Here is a 19,878-nt window from a genome sequence, read left to right on the forward strand (position 1 = left end):
ATATTGAGTCCTTTCAGATGGTAAACATTTATACATATAAATGATGCGATTCATTTGAACAGAGATGAAACACTTTCTTATGATGTGTTATATTCATACGAGCAGACAGAGAAGTAAGTTTGAAGTAAGTTTGGAGCAGAAGAAATAGAAATAAAACTTGTGTAAACTGTCAGCTTTACGCTAAGATAAAATGCTATTTCTAGCCATTTTACATCCACATGTTACCAGACACGATCATATATTTATCAAGAAAATTCACATTGGATCATAATTTCTTTTTTCTAGAAAGACCTTTTGATATTAGGGCACAAATCTTTTTCTTGATCATTTTTGTATTGTTTTCCTGTAAAAATATCTAAAAATCCTTAAAACAAGATCAGTTGGATTTGGATAAGATATTTAGGTTTTTCAGAGAATATATTTTTAACTTGTGTTTTGTCTTACTGTACTGGCAGAGTATTTCTAGTCTAAACAAGTGAAACAAATCTACCAGTGCTGAAAAAGTAATCCAAAGTATTTAGAATACATTACTGACCCTGAGTAATCTTACAGAATACATTACAAATTACTGTTTACAGTATGTATTCTGTAATCTGTAGTGGAATACATTTCAAAAGTAACCCTCCCAACCCTGCATCTAATTCCGCTCTCCAAGTCAGCTATGTGACAAGGGTCCATTGTCAGACAGGGAGAGTTTTCAGAAAGCATTATTTTTGCAATATCAAATGAGGATGCTGCTAGTGGCCCTGAAATTGCACACTTCATATTTAATTCCATTTAAAACTGTTGGTTTGTTTTGTCAGAGATACTGATCTGTGACATCATTTGTTGACACTGCATACACAATGCCGCTGTACCACCCCAGGACCCTCATTAGGACAAGCTGTCTCTCTCTTTCACTCTCCCTCCTTGATCTACATCTTTTATTTACACTGGCAGTGCCAGGCCTGGTGTCTGTGCTGTAATTTCATCTGTTACCTGTTGCTTGAGGACGCGACCACACACTGGCACCAACCTCAAGCAACCCCTCTACATTGGCATCTTCATCACTGTCTTTCACACATATCTCCTGTATATGGTACATGTTGATTCTGGGAAATGTATTTGTGTAATAATGATATATGTGGGTGTCTCTATATTTAGGGTGGTTGTTCTGGAGAGCAGGCCCACGGATAACCCCACAGCTCTCAGTAACCTCTACATCCTGGCTGGACATGAGAACAGTTATTAGCTCCACCCCTAGACATTCAGACACGCTGCACTTGGAGCCATTGCAGTACCCATGATGCTTTCATTTGGAACAGGACCGATGTACTGGACGACCACAGCTGAGTTAATGAGCAGACTGCGCTTAGTGCAAAATCTCACTGCAGCCTTGTGCAATACTCTGCCCACAGCCAGACTTCTGTCCACTGCAGCTGCTCATTCAGAAACAAACTGCATGAAGTTCTGAATGGGCTTTCAGAAGCATATTTGCATGTAGTTCTACAGCAGCCAGTCATATGCAAGTCAAACAATTGCTAGAACTGCATGTGAAACCTGCTCAACATTTTTTAACCTTATTAATTATAGCCATTCAAAGTGTAAAATAATAATTGTAATAAAAATAACTTAAAAGTTGCATTTGAGCAAAAAAAAAAAAAAAAAAGCTACTTAAAAAGTGCCATATGAGGGAACCGTTTTATTAAACATGTAACCAACTTGAGCTTTCATGAAGGTTTTGTGTTAATGTGGATTTAAAACGGCAGGCTTTCACACCTGCAATTTGGGGAGAGTGAGTGAGTGTTATTTATTCAGCCGATTCATGTGAGTAATGCGTTTTGCCCTCATGTTACTGGGTGAATATATTTCTGCTGCAAGTAATTTTCTCTTTCACTTCCATCTCCAGCAGAGTAATATTTTAAAGTTTTCAATTATATCTTTTTAAAAGGAACTTTAATTCATACTTGCACCATGTAAGCACTTTTGTACATTTTCTTTTTTTTATTTAAAAATGACAAAACATGGGAGATGTGAGGTTACTGTGATAGCTCGAGTATTTCCGTTGCTTTAGTTTTAATGTATGCAGCTTTTGTAATAAAAAGGCAATTGTTAACAGTGTGTTTGTGAAAGTCACTTCATTTGAAACGAGACTCGCAGCTCCTGCAGGTATCCATCATTCTGTTCTGGCACATTTTTTGGGAGTCTGAAAATCACAAATATAGTAAAACCTTTCTAAACCAACATGATCAGACATGCTCACTAAAAAGGTTTATTAATGGGCCAAATAACGTATTGTCCAAAGGTGTCTGTAATGGGCAGGTTTATAATTTTGTAGGTGTCGTAATTAGAACAGTAGTAAAGTACATTGACGATAACAGTTTGTTTAGTGTAGTCAACTGAAAGAGTTTGTTCTCTTGAATACTCTCACTGAGCATTTTATTAGGAAAACCTTTACAACTCCTTATTCATGTGATTATCTAATCAGCCAATCGTGTGTCTGGAGTGTAATGCATATAATCAGGCGGATACAGGTCAGGAGTGTCAGGTAATGTTCACATCAACCATCAGAGTGGAGGGAAAAATCTGATCTCTGTGATTAGCATGATTTTTGATGTCAGACAGGCTGGTTTGAGTATATGTGTAACTGTTGATCTCCTGGGATTTTCATGCACAACACTATCTGAGTTTACTCAGAATAGTGCCAAAAACTTAAAATATCCATTGAGCGGCAGTTCTGCAGATGGAAACTCCTTGCTGAGTTGCAGTTAACGGAGACTGGTTCGAGCTGACAAAGGCTATGGTAGCTCAGATTACCACTCTGTACCAGGGACAGATTGTGACTTGCAAAGGCCCTGGGGCCAATTATCTCCAAGGGCCCCCCTCCACACAAAAGTTGATGGGGGGGGGGTCGTTGTTCATGTCCAAAAGGGTTTTCAAGAGGGAGGATCACCAAACTAGATCACGCAGCCTTAAAGCCCAGGGCACCACTGGGCAGTCAAGGGCCCCCTGGTAGTCAAGGGTCAGTAATCGGTCCCTGCTCTGTACAATTGTAGTGAGCATAATAGCATCTCAGAATGTGCAACGCATCAAACCTTGAGGCAAATGGACTACAACAGCAGAAGACCACACTGGGCACTAATACTATAGTGTTCCTAATCAAGTGTGCTTTTGTACTTTTCAAACAACAAATAACATTCAGTAACACTTAACGTTAAGTTTCCATTCGTTAACATTAGTTAGTGAATTAGGTATTGTAAACTTAACAATGAAAAATATATTTTATTTTTTTAAATCTTGGTCAATGTTGGTTCATGGTGCATTAACTAATGATAACATAAACAAGTTTTGAGTTTAAAAATTAAATTAACATTAACCAAGTTTAATAAATGCTGTAAAAGTATTGTTCATTGTTGTTCATGTTAACAATTGGAACCTAATTGTAAAGCGTTACTAAAACATTCCATGTATGCCTGATGTTAATTCACTGATTATCCGCGTGCAGGCACACAAAACGCTCACGCGACACGGGTGTGTTTACATCTGGAAACAACGGCTTTGCAGCAGTTTCATATACATTGTGTAATCGGATGAATGGTTTTACTGTCCCACTGCGATCTCGGGTCAGACAGCGCGACTTGTTTGTAGGTTTCATCGTGTTGCCGTGCAGACTGAAGCGCGCGCGGATTGGAGGCGGAGTCTGGACTCAGTTTCTGTGGCGACCAGGCCGTTGTAAATAGCGTGTTTTCTTCTCCATGCGAACTCAAACACATTCTCAAGCTCCGTGGACACACGGCTTCATCCGTCCGTCACTTGCACACAAGTGACAGCGGCCACGAGCGCGTGCCATCCAGCTTTCCGGTTTATTTGACAAATCACGAATTGTGTATGCTTTCGTATTATTATTTTTTTTTTTTATTAGAATATTTTTAGTTTTTTTTTGGATGCGGCATATAACAGGTAAGCGGTGTGTAAATCAAATTTTTGTTCTGTATCAAGTATGTTTTTTTTTTATAAATTTACTCGGCACTATTGAACATCAGCAGATGCAACTTAAAATCAGTATTTTGCTACTCTTAAACTGCATTCACTCTTATCCATCACACTTTAGCTCACTAAAGCACTGTAGTCCTTTCAACAACAACAGTAATACCTCAAATAAAGATTTTCTTATACATTTTCAATAGACATTTACAATTGAGTGACTTGTTGGTGAGGTACAAATAAATACAATGTGAGGATTCATGTTTTGTGTATCATTCTGCATGAATGTGCCATTTCAACCCTCACGTCACGTATGGCTTTAGTTAACCAGTTGCATTTATATCAACGTAAAGATGATTGTTAAGTGTGTTCTGCTGGTGGTGTGGTGTGACAGAGATGGAGAAGTATGAAAAGATCAGTAAGATCGGAGAGGGCTCATACGGCGTCGTGTTCAAGTGCAGGAATAAAGACACCGAACAAATCGTCGCCATCAAGAAGTTCGTGGAGTCTGAGGACGATCCCATCATTAAGAAAATAGCGCTCAGAGAAATCCGTATGCTAAAGGTAGGCTAACACTCGATATAATGAATGTTTTAGGGATAAAATAAGTCATTTAGGTTCTTTGTCATTCTTTTTTATTAGCACTAGTAATAGTTGTAGCCTTTACACGAGGAATCAATGTTATTAATAGTGGGAGAAGCGTGTGTGCCATCCGTATTGTGGTGTTATAGGCGAGATGTATTGAATATAATCAGTGTTTGGGGCTCTTGTGTGATTTGCAAACTCTTTAAGGTGAGAGCAGAGCTGTGGCCCTTTGAAGATCTAACACATCAGCCAACACTGGCTTACCAATTAATTTCACAGTTATGCATAAATGAATATTCTTGGTTTTCTTCTTCCTCTCCCTTCAGGGTTATTTTATTTCTTTAATAATGACGGCCAGTTACTGTTCCACAGGCTGGAAAAAGTGTTAATAAATTAAATCTCTATTATTGTCTAAATGTGCCAGTTCTAGTCTTGGTTAGTTCATAAGGAGGTGAATTTACACTTATTTTTCAGTTCAGAATTGTTCTGTTACATTAACACTTTCCATTCGTTAGCATTAGTTAATGCATAGTATCCTTTTTACATAATTTATAAATCTTTGCTAATGTTAGTTAATAAAAATACCACTGTTGATTGTTAGTTAGATTATAAGATTAATACATTCTTAAGTATTGTTCATTGTTAGCTCGTGTTAACTAATGTTGTTAAAGGAATTTTCCAGGTTCAATACAAGTTAAGCTCAATAGACTGCATTTGTGGCAAAATGTTGATAACCACAAAAATTAGTTTCAACTCTTCCCTGATTTTCTTTAAAAAAAAAAAAAAACATAAAAAAATAATATATGTTTCAGTGAGGCGCTTAAAATGGAAAAGAATGTGGCCAATTTTTGAGGGTTTAAACAGAAATGTGAAGCTCATAATTTTATTAACGCACTTGCATTAAGTCTTGTGTATTATTTGAGATGTAAAGCTGTTTACATTGTCATTTTTACATTAGTTTTAGGGTTGTAAGGTTTGTTGACATAGCATCGTCCTGGTAACGAAGTTGTAAAATTGGCTATAACTTTACACAGCTGTTGGAGATGAGGGTGTGTTTTTATGATATGCATCTGATGAGACATTATCATTGTCTCTTTCAGCATACATGTTTAAACACACATACAATTAAATAGACACATATAAACTGCACTATATGGCTAAACAAGTGGTCACCTTAACATCTCAAATCAAAATGTAGGCATCAATCACTCATTTTGCTGCTGTAACAGATTTCAATCTTCTGGGAAGGGTTTCCACATGGCTGTGTGGATTTGCTCTCATTCAGACACACAAACAGATTTTTTGCTGTTTGTTCAGTATGCTTCATTAAATTGATCAAAATCAACACAATTCTAGAACATTGCATCACAACTTGATTTCATTGCATTCTATAAATTTAAATTGGTAAAATGGAAGTTTACTTAATCAATTTGAGTTGGGACTACATGAGTATTTTTTGTGGTGTTAAAGGTGCTGTAAGCTATTTTCTTTCATGGAAAGGTATGCAAAAAAATGTCCTACTCCCTGAAAGATATGAATGAAATAAGTGTTGCGAGACATCTCACTGATCTCTGTGACAGTTCTAGACTCTGTAAACAGCAAACAAAATGTGTCTGCCAGATGCAGACAATGATGCTTTCTGCTTCTCAATAATTATGTGTGTTTTCATACTATTGTAGATTAAGCTAATTATTGAGGCTTAATGCCATTTTGATGCCATGTTGTTCATAACAGTTGCCAGTTGAGGGCACCATTATTGCTTGGTGTCAGTCTCAAAATAGCTCATTTGGTATCTTTGGAGTGTGGTGTTTTGGAAATTTTGTTGAAATTCCAGAATGGCTAAAATCACTTACAGCATCTTTAATGTAGCATTAGTGAAACTGGGTAGGGGATATCCATTTTCCAGCATGCTTTGCATGGGATTTGATAGGGAGAGTAAATGTTGAAATTAAGTGTTATTTTGAGTGTTTGTGCGCAATATGAATATTAATGTGGATACTTGTTAGTGTTTAATGTTGTTATGTTGAGATTTAAAAGAGTTTCTGTTTTGTTTGAGTTTTGCGGTTACCATTATAATGAAGAGTGAAGCATGAGCTAATGATGAGGACAGGTAGATGTCGTACATTAAATTGTTTGCTCGCTAGTTACTAAACTGTAGTGCTTCCAACCAGCATTTATTTAGCATGCTAACATTCTCTTTCACTGTTAGTACATAAAGAATTAAGAGAGATTTGAGGAAGATTTACACATCTAATTTAGTTGGGTTTACCCAATTTAACTAAGTTCTTTCTACACAAAGTGTTTGTGTTAATATTACATATTATTTTTAAGTTATAAAACTCATTTCAAACATGTGTTACCACTATCCATGTTTGAATCAAGTTCAGGCAAATAACCATTTTTGAAGTAAAGTGCATCTGTGAGGTCAGGCACTGTTATAGGTGATTGGGTCTGGCTCACAGTCTATGTACCAATTATGCTCACAGGTTTTCAATGATATTCTCGTCTGGCCCTTGGGTAGGCCAGTCATTAAAGCATTTCTTTATGGACCTGGCTTTGTGCATAGGGGCATTGTAATGCTGGAATAGTAAAGGGCCCTCCTCCAAACTGAAGCACACAGTTCTCTGGAATGCTGTTGTATGCCATAGAATTAAGATTAATCTTCACTGGAATTACTGGAATAGCCAAGCTGTTAATAGATGGGTATTTCCAATCAAACATACTTTTGTCCACGTTGCGTATGTTTTCACACACTGAAATCCTTTTTTGTGTGTGTAGCAACTGAAACATCCCAACCTGGTGAATCTGATCGAAGTGTTCAGGAGAAAGAGAAAACTGCATCTGGTGTTCGAATACTGCGACCACACTGTCCTCAACGAGCTGGACAGATACCCACGAGGGTAAGAGCACACATAAACACACAAGCACACCTATAAAACAGCTCTGTGTTTCTCACACTAACAGACATATTGTGTTTTTGTTGCTATGACACTCAGCCATGTATGTAGTGGAATGTTTACAGCAGGATGCATTTGCCCTCTGCGGTGCACTTGTGGGAGCTGTAAAAAGCAGCTCTGTGACCATTTAACTCTTTCTGTTTCTCTCTCTCTTTCTCTCTGTCACTCTCTGTCTCTATGTGACAGCACTGATTAATGAGTCCACTTTCAATAAAGCTCAAACAAAAGAGCACACTCACATTTGGAAATATATAGGCAACACTATATCATACACAGAGCTCTGTCCCATCAGTACCCAAGGTTAGTATAGTGTGGGTTAAAGTTGACAGAGGGAACAGAGAAGGGTGAACTATAATTGTGTTGTTTTCCTGTAACTGAGTTGTGATGCTAAAGTGTTTGTGTTCACTCAGTGTTCCAGAGCACATGGTAAAAAGAATCATCTGGCAAACACTTCAAGCTGTGAACTTCTGTCACAAACATAAAGTAAGAATTTCAAACCTGCTGCAGACTTTCTAAACCAAGGGCCAGATTCACAAACATCTTCTTAAGAAACTAATTAAGTTGGAAACACTTTACATTAATGTTATTTTTTGATAAAGGTTAAGGAAAGGGTTCATGAATGAGTTAATAATTTATTTACAAATGCACTGATATGTGGTTATAACAACATGCATAAAAGTTTGACTTGGTTTCATACCATACCTGCCAAACAGTAAGCCAGTTTACTTTGAATATTATAAATGCACCTGTATAATAACACATATTCAACATTAGTAACCTGTTAAAATGAACTTTAATTTCAAATGGACACATTTATTAAGGAGCTGTCAACATTAGAAACGTACGTACATATAAAGTTCAGAATGGTCATAAGGATAAATGCTGTGAATGAGCATTAAGACCTGAAAATGACAATAGAAGTGAGTGAAGACCTTTTAATCTAACAATCTTTGTCTATTTTTGGTGCATTGTGATATATATCATGAATTATGGCATTTTATGCTATTGATTAATATAAGTATGACTACGTGTCTTTATTAAGCATTTATAACATGTACGTTAAGTTAATTGGCAAGTATTGCATTAAAGTTGACCTTTTATACATTTTGTCATAACTGCATATTAATGATTTATTATACATTTTAAATGACTTATTAGTTATTAATAAACCCGATTATATGACCTGTGTAGCTCAGCGAGTATTGACGCTGATTACCACCCCTGGAGTCACGAGTTTGAATCCAGGGTGTGCTGAGTGACTCCAGCCAGGTCTACTAAGCAACCAAATTGGCCCGGTTGCTAGGGAGGGTAGAGCCACATGGGGTAACCTCCTCGTGGTCACGATTAGTGGTTCTCGCTCTTAATGGAGTGCGTGGTAAGTTGTGTGTGGATCGAAAAAAGTAGCATGAGCCTCCACATGCTGGGAGTCTCCACGGTGTCATGCACAACGAGCATTTATAAGATGCGTGGATTGACTGTCTCAGAAGCGGAGGTAACTGAGACTTGTCCTTCACCACCCTGATTGAGGTGAGTAACCGCGCCACCACGAGGACCTACTAAGTTGTGGGAATTGGGCATTCCAAAATTGGCGAGAAAAGGGGATAAAATAATATATAAAGCCTTATTAAAGGTACAATAATGTAAAGAGTTAATAATAAGATCTTATTGTAAATTATACGTTGGTAAAAATGTTGTAAATTGCAATTCATGACAAAAATACATAAGATCATTTAGTATATTCAGGAATAGAAAATATTTGTACATTTTATCTGAAGCTAGAAAATAAGAAGAAAATATAATTTTATTCTTAGGACTGTTTCGTGAATTTAGCCCGTGGTGATATTGTTTACACTTCCAGGCTTCGTCTCATTACTACATTCAAATCTTATGTTACCTGCTACAGTTTTTGTCCAAACAACATTCTAGAAAGCCACTTTATTAAAAAAGCATTTCTCATGAAAAGTTTAAATGTTAGTCATTTAGATAAAGGCTGATATTACAGTGACTGAACACTGTTTATAGATACAATGTTTTTATTAGACTATTCTTAATGTGGCATAAACATACTGACTCAGGATCAGCATTCAGAGTAATGATTTAAAAACTCCTGATTTGTGCATGTGTTTTTAGTGTATCCACAGAGACATAAAGCCTGAAAATATACTCATCACCAAACATCAGGTCATCAAACTCTGCGACTTCGGCTTTGCCAGGATCCTCAGTATGTAAACACATACATACATACACATTATACAACACAAAACCACAAACACTCCCTAGCAAATGTTACTGATATCTTACATGTTATACTCATCTGAAACTACTTGCTCTCTTTGCAGCTGGTCCATGTGATTATTACACAGATTATGTAGCGACACGGTGGTACCGAGCTCCAGAACTCTTAGTGGGAGACACGCAATATGGCCCGCCAGTGGACGTCTGGGCAGTGGGTTGTGTGTTTGCTGAACTGCTATCTGGCGCCCCTCTATGGCCGGGCAAATCCGATGTAGACCAGCTCTATCTCATCAGGAAAACTTCAGGTCAGGATTTCACACAGAATTACAGCTTTTCATATGTTGTGTGAATGGATCCACAGTTGCCCCAGAAGGTATTTGGACACTTTATTAATTCCATTGCATTATATTTTAAAATATCAAACCATCTGACATCTGCAAAGAATGCTGTAAGAGATTTTCTCAGAACTAGCATCACTTTTCTTGAAACCAACTGGTCCCAAGGTGATTTTTAGTGGATGTATGAAGTCAGTTCCCATCAAGTAGAATAATTACAGGTATAGTTCATCACATTAACCATGGACTTTTTCCACAAAATTTGAAAGACAGAAAGTGTCCAAATACAGTTTTATTTAACAATATATCTATTGTTTTCTTATTTGAAATCTGTTCCTGTATTATTTTGCTTGAATCTTTAAAATTATTTTTATATTTTTTTATAATGCAAAGACAATAATATATGTGTTGGTGTATCTTAAGTGTCTAAACACGGTATGCCATTTTAGTGCAGTAAGTGTGTGTGTGTGTGTGTGTGTGTGTGTGTGTGTGTGTGTGTGTGTGCTTCTAATGTGTGTTTTCTCTGTGTGTTCTTATTGTTGTGCTTACAGGTGAGTTGATTCCTCGCCATCAGCAGGTGTTTAGCACTAACCAGTTCTTCAGCGGAGTTTGTGTCCCTGAACCACAGGAGATGGTGAGCTGTTCATTATGGGTTTTTCCCATTCTGCATAAGTTGAATTTTAAAGATCTAGAAAATTAACATCCGCTTTATTACATGATTTGTGTTTATGTATAGGAGCCTCTTGAACTGAAGTATCCGAACCTCTCATATCAGGCGCTGAGCCTAATGAAGGTCAGATAAACACACACACTGCATTATGAGCCAATGATATTCTGATTTTAGATAGATTTACCTATCTAGAGCAGTTTTTTCACTGCAAAGGCACAGAAGTGACATCTAGCCAGCATTTATATGCTGCATTTACCCAGAAGCAGCATTAATGTATTCGCAATGAATAACAATCATGGAAAACAATGTATTACATTGTCAAGTGTTGATTCTTGTGCACAATAGATAGAAAATATGCCTCAACTTTGCAGTGTAAAGACTCTGCCAGATCACCTTTACTGCGGAGTCGCTCGCCTGTTATTTATGTAATGGCTAAATTGTCAAAAATAACATTACAGATACTATTTCACTACTTGTGGTCGGGGCTTGTGTAATAACACTGCAAACACGCACCAGTCATACAAAAGACCGCTGCGCATTCAGCACCAGTACATTTGTCTCTCTCTCTTTCAGGGTTGTTTGCGGATGGATCCAGCAGAGAGGTTGTCTTGTGAGCAGTTATTGGAACAGCCGTACTTTGACAGTCTGCGAGAAGAAAGTGAGAGTGTAACTCGTGAACTGGACCGCAAGAAACGCACACGCCACCCACGCAAACACCTGCCACTTGGGGTCTGTTAACATGACTACAACTTTTTCCCCCACAGAAATCAGGATTCCCACAATTTTTGACCAGTGAATTTGTTTTACAATTGCATGACATTTCCAGTTGTTTGTGATTACTGGATAAGGATTTTGTAAAATGTAAATTTAGATAGATAAACAATCATACAATGAGAACCCTAATAAGTTGATCTCAATTGAATTGAGTAATGATATCTCCAAAACTTGTGTAATTAAGTTCCCTTAACTTGGTAACAAATTTACTTAACTATTTTAGTTAAGGTAACTAGATGCAAGTAGACTTAACTCAGATTTAAATGTTGTTGTTTCTACATAATTATTTTAATTGAATGGACTAAAATTTAGGTCATACAATAACACAACGTAAATAAAGAAGATTAGAACTGGTTCCAGGTCACTCATTAAACAGTCCCTTCAGGATTTCGTGAACTTGCGATCATAAGAACTCTTTCAAATTCAACCAATCTCCATATTATTTGTGGCAGCTTTTTCTATTTTTGCCAAAAAAAATTAATCTAAGGGAATCCCATCGCTTTCCTTCATGTTCGACAGCAGTAAAATACATGTTTGAAAAGTTTGACGCTGTCGCAACATATCCAAATGCACAGTTGCTATCAGGGCTGGACTGGGAAGAGAAATCTGCCTGGGATTTTACATGGCAACTGGCCCAAAACTTGTTCACTGTCCTTTTCTGCGTATCGCAGCACCATTTTGTGGTCCATTCTGCATAACACAACGGCTCATTTTAGCTTATCGCGGCCCATTCAGCACATTTCGTGGACAATCCACTGGCCCGCTCGGTTCTCCCAATGGCCATTCCACCCCTGAACGTCCCCCCAAAGTGCATCGGCCCACCGGGAAAATGCCGGTATGCCAGATTACCAGTCCAGCCCTGGCTGCTATTGAATCATCTCCATAGTAACAGTGCAAGCATATCCATCTCGTCTCCTCCAAATTGTGTGTTCACTATCAAAATCCTTATCTAAACTTTTGCGGGATCGCAGACAGCACACATGCCACACACATCACAGCTAGCGGTTAATCTTCACCCTACATGCTGTGAAATAGACACAAAAACCCACTTTATACAAAGAATCCCTAACATTCACTTAAAACCCCCATTAGATGTGTAGTAAAATGTGATTTGAATTTGAAGTACTTAATACAGTAGGCTATGAATCTGAAGATAGCAATCTATTTCTCCACAGAAATGCATATTAGACACCTGTATTTCAGTTGCACATGCACAAGGAGAGCTGAGATAGTATTAACAGGGTCCAATTTGACCAAAGTAGACACAGATCACCCTAATGGTGATACCACACGGAACAACTATTTGCAACAAAATAATGGGTATTGCCCATAGCCTCAGTTTTGTACTCAATAGTTTTAGATATTAACACTTAAATTCTTGTCTAAATGTCTGGATTTGTAAGTTCAAGGAACATATGTTTTGATTTATGTGCTGAAAATATTTAAGAGCTGAAAAGAGGCCTGGAATACAATTTGCAAATTTCATGATAACTCCAAGTTTTCCTTTACCGTAGGAACTCCAATATATTATAATATTTCGATTGCCCCTTTTCTCTGTCTAGTATCTTCCCCAGTTGGCCAGCAGTACTGTGTTCCCAGCTGTGGAGAACAGAAAATACTACAACAACCTGCGCAAATTCAACTATCATCTGCCCAACATATGATGGAAGTCGACTCCTCAGGAACCTATAAAAACTGACCATCCACCTCCCAGCTGGTGTATGTGTGCGAGACAAAGGGCTCTGCTCTGCCTGTAGAACAATGATGTCACACTGCCAAAGCAACGACTCACAGAGGAATTTATATTAAAAAATAAAGTATGACAGCAATAATAACATTAATAAAATTGAATGTTGTGCTGTGCTTTATTGTTTGATTAGAGACTGAGATCAGTGCTGTAGAAGAGTTAGCGCTGTGGGGCATTTTTCCTATTTTAGATAATATACTATAAATGATAATGATGCTTTATTTATGTTTAAAAGTGTGTATACTGTATATGACGAAAAGCTTTTCTAGAGACATAACCCTGTTTTAGTTGACAACATTTATTACCCCCAGTGGACTTAATTATATTTTTGTTGCCTTGAGGACTGGTGCTAATAAATGAACCACTTACCAGCACCGGATGCCAAATTTCAGAGATGTGATTCACAGTTTTGCAAACATGAAAAGTAATGTATGGGAAATTAAATATGCTTAATGTTTTTGTTCATTTTGTTTTGAGACTTTATCAATAAAGACCTTTCTGAAACATGTACTCAAATGTTTGCATTCATCATAAGACATAAAGTGAGAAATTAGATACAAAAACACCAACAACGCTTCAGTTGGGATTTTATTGATAACTGTTATGTAACATTCTTTTACTACTTTTTATTCGGTCTGTCTGACTGTCTGAGTGTATCTGATTAAAGCTGATTCAGTGGAAAGTTGGTGTTGGTTCAGCTCTAAAGTAGTACACATTTCTGCATCCGTCCCTCGGCGTGACATCAGTTTGTTTGTCTGGCATGGCCTGGTCATTCAGACAGAGAGTTATGGTTTAAATGGTTCTGAGATATGCTGTGATTGGCTAAGCCAGATCCAGTTCTATGGTGAGTCTGGGAAGTGCAGTCTGGAGTCTGTCCACAGTCAGATCTTTATCTTTTACACGAGGCAGATCACTAAGAAACAGCCACTCCAGATTCCTGACACATGCATATAGAGAATCAGATGTAACACCAATCAAAAGTGGTTTGCAGAAAGACAATAAAAAAGTCCAAGCTTCTCAGTGATGTCCCTGTAGCATCATCTCAGTGCCGTGTTGCTCATAGACCTGTTTACCTAACTGTTCATTATGAAGATAGTGTTTACAACCACACGTCCACCTCCTCATGGAGTGCCATGAGATCCTCTGTACTCCGTATACTGCTATATTTTTCAGCTTGGACATTTTTTGTATACAGAGAGTAAACTTTGATTAATGTTTAACCAGCCCAAGTTAATTTAATATTATAGGCTATAATTCACAATACAATGACCAAAGTCTCCCTGAACACTTTGCAGAGCTTTTGTTATTTGATGATTCAATGGGGCCCTGTATTTGGTCTGTTCCATTTTTAAAGGAATATTCCGGGTTCAACACAAGTTAAGTTCAACTGAGAGCCATGACAGCATTTGTGGCATAATGTTGATTACCACAAAAAATTATTTTGACTTGTCCCGCCTTTTCTTTAAAAAAAATACAAATAAATCTGGGTTGCAATGAGGCACATACAGTGTATGTGAATGGGGCTCATCCGTAAATGATAAAATACTCTGTTTCAAAAGTATAGTCAATATGCTTATTAACATGATTTTAGTATGATCGCTATATCCAATTTTACAACTTTGTTGACATGACAACGTAATACTTCAAATGGCCATAAAAACGATTATTTAAATAACTTTACAGCTCAAATGTTATACAGAAGGATGAATATAAGTACTTTTATAAGATTACAAACTTCACATTTCTGCTTTTAAACCCTTGTTGGCCCCATTCACATACATTGTAAGTGACTCAAGTGATTATTATTTTATTTATTTTTTCATTTTGTGCTAATTATGCTACAAATGGTATCACTTGAGCTTAACTTGTATTGAACATACAATTAATTGGTGGTCTATGTACACAAGCTAGATAGTCTATGGCTGTAGCATTACGTCTTGCTGTTTTTCAGCTTCTCTTTCCATTAGCGGCAAATTTTTTTTCCATATAGTAGACACATAAACAGAGATGTTAACCAGTTCCAATGAATCCTTCAAATATTTAACTGTCACTCTGGGGTTCTTTTTTACCTCATTGAGTATTCTGCGGTGTGCCCTTTGAGTTACCTTGGCTGGACAGCCACTTCTAGGGAGGGCTCAACTTGTGTTGAACCCAGAATTATCCTTTAATTTACTTATCAGCCAAGTGTCATGATTTTTATTAGATGTAAATAATTATCTATTATGTCTATTTATCAGTCTACCACTAATTTTAGATGGTATATTGCACATGAGCATATTAAAGCAGTGGCTCCTGAGGTGTGGGGCTAAAGTTCGATTTCGTGGTTTTGATCAGTGGCAGCACGACTACAGCGGACTCTCGACTGGGCCGTTGGGCCGGTACCAGACAGAATCTATTGATGCCACAGATTCCTACATCATGTATCGTGGTTTTGACCACCTGGGTAAGTGATGGTTGCTTACTGATCAACAAAGACAGGACTTTCTCACTGATCTGACCCCAGAATTATGACTCAACCTTCAACATTTTGGCATTCCATATGCAATTTTAATGATATTATCAGTGAATGGAGGAGGTCATGATACCTACTGCAACCATAAGATCTCTTACTCTATTTGCTCTAGCAAAAGAGTCTTGCATTATTTATCAAATTAGACCCCACGAGACAGTTAGAGAGAGGGAGAGTATGTGAGTGGTGAGGACAGTGTGAGATGAGGTGAGACGCTGAGACACTGTGTGTGTGTCACAGGTAAGGATGAGACACTGTCTGTGTGTCACAGGTGAGGATGAGAGGTTCAGTTGTGGGAAAAAGTGACGCAAAGTAAAGGGGTGTTTTACACAGAGACAGATACAGTGCAGTCCTCTCTCTTTCACATATCCTGTCTTGCTATACCTTGCACCACACCGTACATTTCTACACTTTCTACACTCTGTACAAGAGCATTAGCAACCAACCTTAAAGGAATAGTTCACCCAAAAATGAGAGTTTTACTATTATATACTCACCCTCAGGTTGTTCCAAACCCAATGGCCGATGACTTACTTTCATCTGCACGCAAGCGTTTTTTTATTTTATTTACTTTTCTCCCAATTTGGAATGCCCAATTCTCACTACTTAGTAGGTCCTTTTGGTGGCGCGGTTACTCACCTCAATCTGGGTGGCGGAGGACAAGTCTTAGTTGCCTCCACTTCAGAGACAGTCAATCCACACATCTTATCACATGGCTCGCTGTACTTGACACCGCGGAGACTCGCAGCGTGGAAATCTCATGCTACTCTCTGCGATCCACACACAACTTACCACACACCACATTGAGAGCTCTCCCCTAATTGCGACCACAAAGAGGTTACCACATGTGATTCTACCCTCCCTAGCAACTGTGCCAATTTGGTTGCTTAGGAGACCTGCCTGGAGTCACTCAGCATGCCCTGGATTGGTAGTCAGTGTCAATACTCAATGAGGTAAAAAAGAACTCCAGAGTGACAGTTAAATATTTGAAGGATTCATTGGAACTGGTTAACATCTCTGTTTATGTGTCTACTATATGGAAAACATTAAACAGGCATGGTGTCCATGGCAGAACACCACGAAGGAAGCAACTGCTTTCCAAATAAAACATTGCTGCATCCCTGAAGTTTGCCAAAGACCACCTTGACACTCCACAATGCTAATAGAAAATGATTTGTGGACAGATGAAACTAAGGTTGAATTGTTTGGGACGAACACGCTGCTCTACAACGGTGAAGTACAGTATGGTGGAGGGAGCATCATGATTTGGGGCTACTTTCTGTTTGCTGCTTCTGGGCCTGGAACGCTTGCCATCATCGAGGGAATTAAGTCCCAAGTTTAACAAGATATTCTACAGGATAATGACAGAGTGGCTGTGTGCCAGCTGAAGCTCAGTAGAAGCTGATTGATGCAGCAGGACAATGACCCTAAACACTGAATTAAATCCACAACAGAATTTTAAAAAAAATCCACCTTTTGGTGTGCCCCTATCAGAGCATGGACCTTAACCTAATAGAGATTCTGTGGAATGACCTCAATTAAGCCATTCACACCAGACATCCTAAGAATATGGTTGAGCTGAAGCAGTTCTGTAAGGAAGAATGGTCGAAATATTCCTTCTGAACATTGTGCAGATCTAATCCGCCGCTACCAGAAATGCTTGGTTGAGGTTTTTGCTGTTAAAGAAGGATTGACCAGTTATTAAATCCAAGTTTTTCCACAGCACTGTGAATGTTTAATGGCATGTGTTAAAAAAAGACATGAAATATTATAATTGCATTTACATTTATTTATTTGGCAGACGCTTTAATCCAAAGCGACTTAAAAAAGAGGAAAACATCAGCGAATCATCTTAAGGAGACAGTGGTACGAAAAGTGCCATACTACAAAGTTTCACTAGCATCAGAATAGTATTCAAAACAGAATACTTTTTTTTTAAGTGACTGGTTAATTGCTCATGGAAAAGATGTGTTTAAAGTCGTTTTTTGAAGACAGAGAGTGAGTCAGCTTCACGGATGGAGTTGGGCAGGTCATTCCACCAACGTGGTATGATGAAACTGAAAGTCCAGGGAAGTGTTTTGGTGCCTCTTTGTGTTGTTACAACATGGCTTCTGGTGGGTGTGTAGCTCTGCAGAAATTATTTTAGGTATGTTGGAGCAGACCCAGTGACGGTTTTGTATGCCAGCATCAGAGCCTTGAATTTGATACGTGCATCAACCGTCAGCCAGTGGAGAGAGACAAAGAGTTGTGTAACATGTGCTCTCTTTGGTTCATTAAAGACCAGACATGCTGTTGCATTCTGAATCAATTTCAGAGGTCTAATTGCACATGCAGGCCTGCAATGAGAGAGTTACAGTAGTCCAGTCTAGTTATGACAAGTGACTGAACAAGCAGTTGTGTGGCATGTTCAGTGAAGAAGGTTCTTATCTTCCAGATATTGTAGAGTGTAAATCTACATGATCTTGCAGTCTTTGAGATGTGGTCTGTGAAATGTAGCTTTGTTATTGATGGTTACCCCTAGATGTCTTACCGTTTTGGAAGGAGATACTAGTTGTAACCAGCTGCACGGTGATGAAGTGTTCAACAGCAGGGTTGGCTGGAAAGACCAGGAGTTCGGTCTTGGCTGGGCTGAGTTGCAGGTGGTGTTCCTTCATCCAGGCCGAGATGTCTGGCAGACGATCTCGAGCAGCTGTTTTGGTTTTGTGTTGTTAGCTTAAGCTTAAACTTGTGACTTTGATGGAGATGAGATCAATATGACCAATTAGAAAACCAGCTAATTTCAAAATGTCCACATAATATTTCTTGCCACTGTATTAATATATTGGTATTATATTGTCTTCTGAAACCCTTTCGCTAGGAGCATTGAAAAACACATATTGGTCGACCAGTATCAAAACCGGCTTCTAAAACCAGCATTTTTTCTAATTTTTGTATACTTGTTATACTAAGCAAAGGTGCAGCAGTCGAGGTTGACTTGTGGAAACTATGTAAATTGTAAAACTGATCTGCTAGGTGCTATTATTATGTGTTATGAGAATTAAACAATTATAGAATGCTTAAATCACCAATTAGAGACCCTAAATATCAACTGTTACTGCTTTTAGATTTATCTAGGGGTTCATTTCTCTAGTGAATAGTCATTCTAGAGACAAATCACTCTAGGGATTAATTATTTTATAGACTAAACACTCTAGACATTAGTCCCCTTTTGAGATATTTGGGCTCTCATTCTCCCTGCAGTACAAACTCACAGCCACTCATAGCAATAGTCCATCTAATTCTGTGCCAACTGCTTTTTAACTGGAGATGTGAGGGATGTGAAGACCTCAACCCCAACAGCAGTGCTCATAATATTCAGAAATTTTATAGTCTGTGTGTTGGGAAAGGAACCGGAAGGAGGACTGAAATTATATAGGACTGTGGGATCAGTAATTCATATAGTGATCTGGATCACCACATAGGAAACAAATAACCTGCAGTAGTCACAGAATTGTAGGTTTTATAAAAAACTGTACTGTAACACTTTTTGCATTAAAGGGATAGTTTACCCAAAAATGTAAATTCTCTCATCATTTATGCACCCTCATTCCATCCCAGATGTGTGACTTTCTTAATTTTGCTGAACACAAATGAAAATTTTTAGAAGAATATTTCAGCTTTGTAGATTCATGCAATTTAAATGAAAGGTGATCAGACATTTCAAGCTCCAAAAATCACATAAAAACTATATGAAAGTAATCTATAAGTCTCCAGTGGTTTAATCCATGGCTGTGTCTCGTTTCGAAGGCTGCGTGCTCCGGAGGTCGCATTTGTCAGCCACGTATGTTTCTGTTTGTCCTACAAAGGTTATCTCATTTAAATGAAGCTAATTCGAAGTTTAGGAAGCTCTGCATACTGCTGCCTACAAAGGACGCATCCTACAAAACGAGACACAGACCATGTCTTCAGAATCGAAATAATAGGTGTGTGTGAGAAATTGATCAATATAAGTCCTTTTTTACTATAAAACTCCACTTTCCCTTTTACATTCTGAAAGTGAATATTTATAATAAAAAAAAAGATTGAAATATTGATATCTTTCTCACCCAAAGTGCTGCATTGCT

The 19,878-nt window shown here is 38.0% G+C and overlaps 2 protein-coding genes across 2 annotated transcripts in view; both read left to right on the forward strand.

Annotated features, from left to right (window-relative positions):
• The window catches only part of LOC127660733 (mitogen-activated protein kinase kinase kinase kinase 5-like), a 47,073-nt gene extending 44,978 nt beyond the window's left edge, over positions 1-2,095 (forward strand). The window contains exon 33 of the mRNA XM_052151119.1: positions 1,144-2,095. Coding sequence (XP_052007079.1) covers positions 1,144-1,231 — 88 coding nt within the window. The 3' untranslated portion in view covers positions 1,232-2,095. The remainder of the gene's footprint in view (positions 1-1,143) is intronic.
• Positions 2,096-3,603: 1,508 nt separating this feature from the next.
• cdkl1 (cyclin-dependent kinase-like 1 (CDC2-related kinase)) lies at positions 3,604-13,770 on the forward strand. The gene is made up of 10 exons (XM_052151207.1): positions 3,604-3,939; positions 4,358-4,527; positions 7,327-7,448; positions 7,916-7,988; positions 9,636-9,726; positions 9,845-10,045; positions 10,627-10,709; positions 10,812-10,868; positions 11,319-11,474; positions 13,082-13,770. Exons 1-10 carry the CDS (start codon positions 3,924-3,926, stop codon positions 13,181-13,183), a joined length of 1,071 nt encoding a protein of 356 aa, XP_052007167.1. The 5' UTR covers positions 3,604-3,923; the 3' UTR covers positions 13,184-13,770.
• The last annotated feature ends 6,108 nt before the right edge of the window (positions 13,771-19,878 follow it).

This window comes from Xyrauchen texanus, chromosome 20 (assembly GCF_025860055.1).
Source record: "Xyrauchen texanus isolate HMW12.3.18 chromosome 20, RBS_HiC_50CHRs, whole genome shotgun sequence".
NCBI classification, from domain to species: Eukaryota; Metazoa; Chordata; class Actinopteri; order Cypriniformes; family Catostomidae; genus Xyrauchen; species Xyrauchen texanus.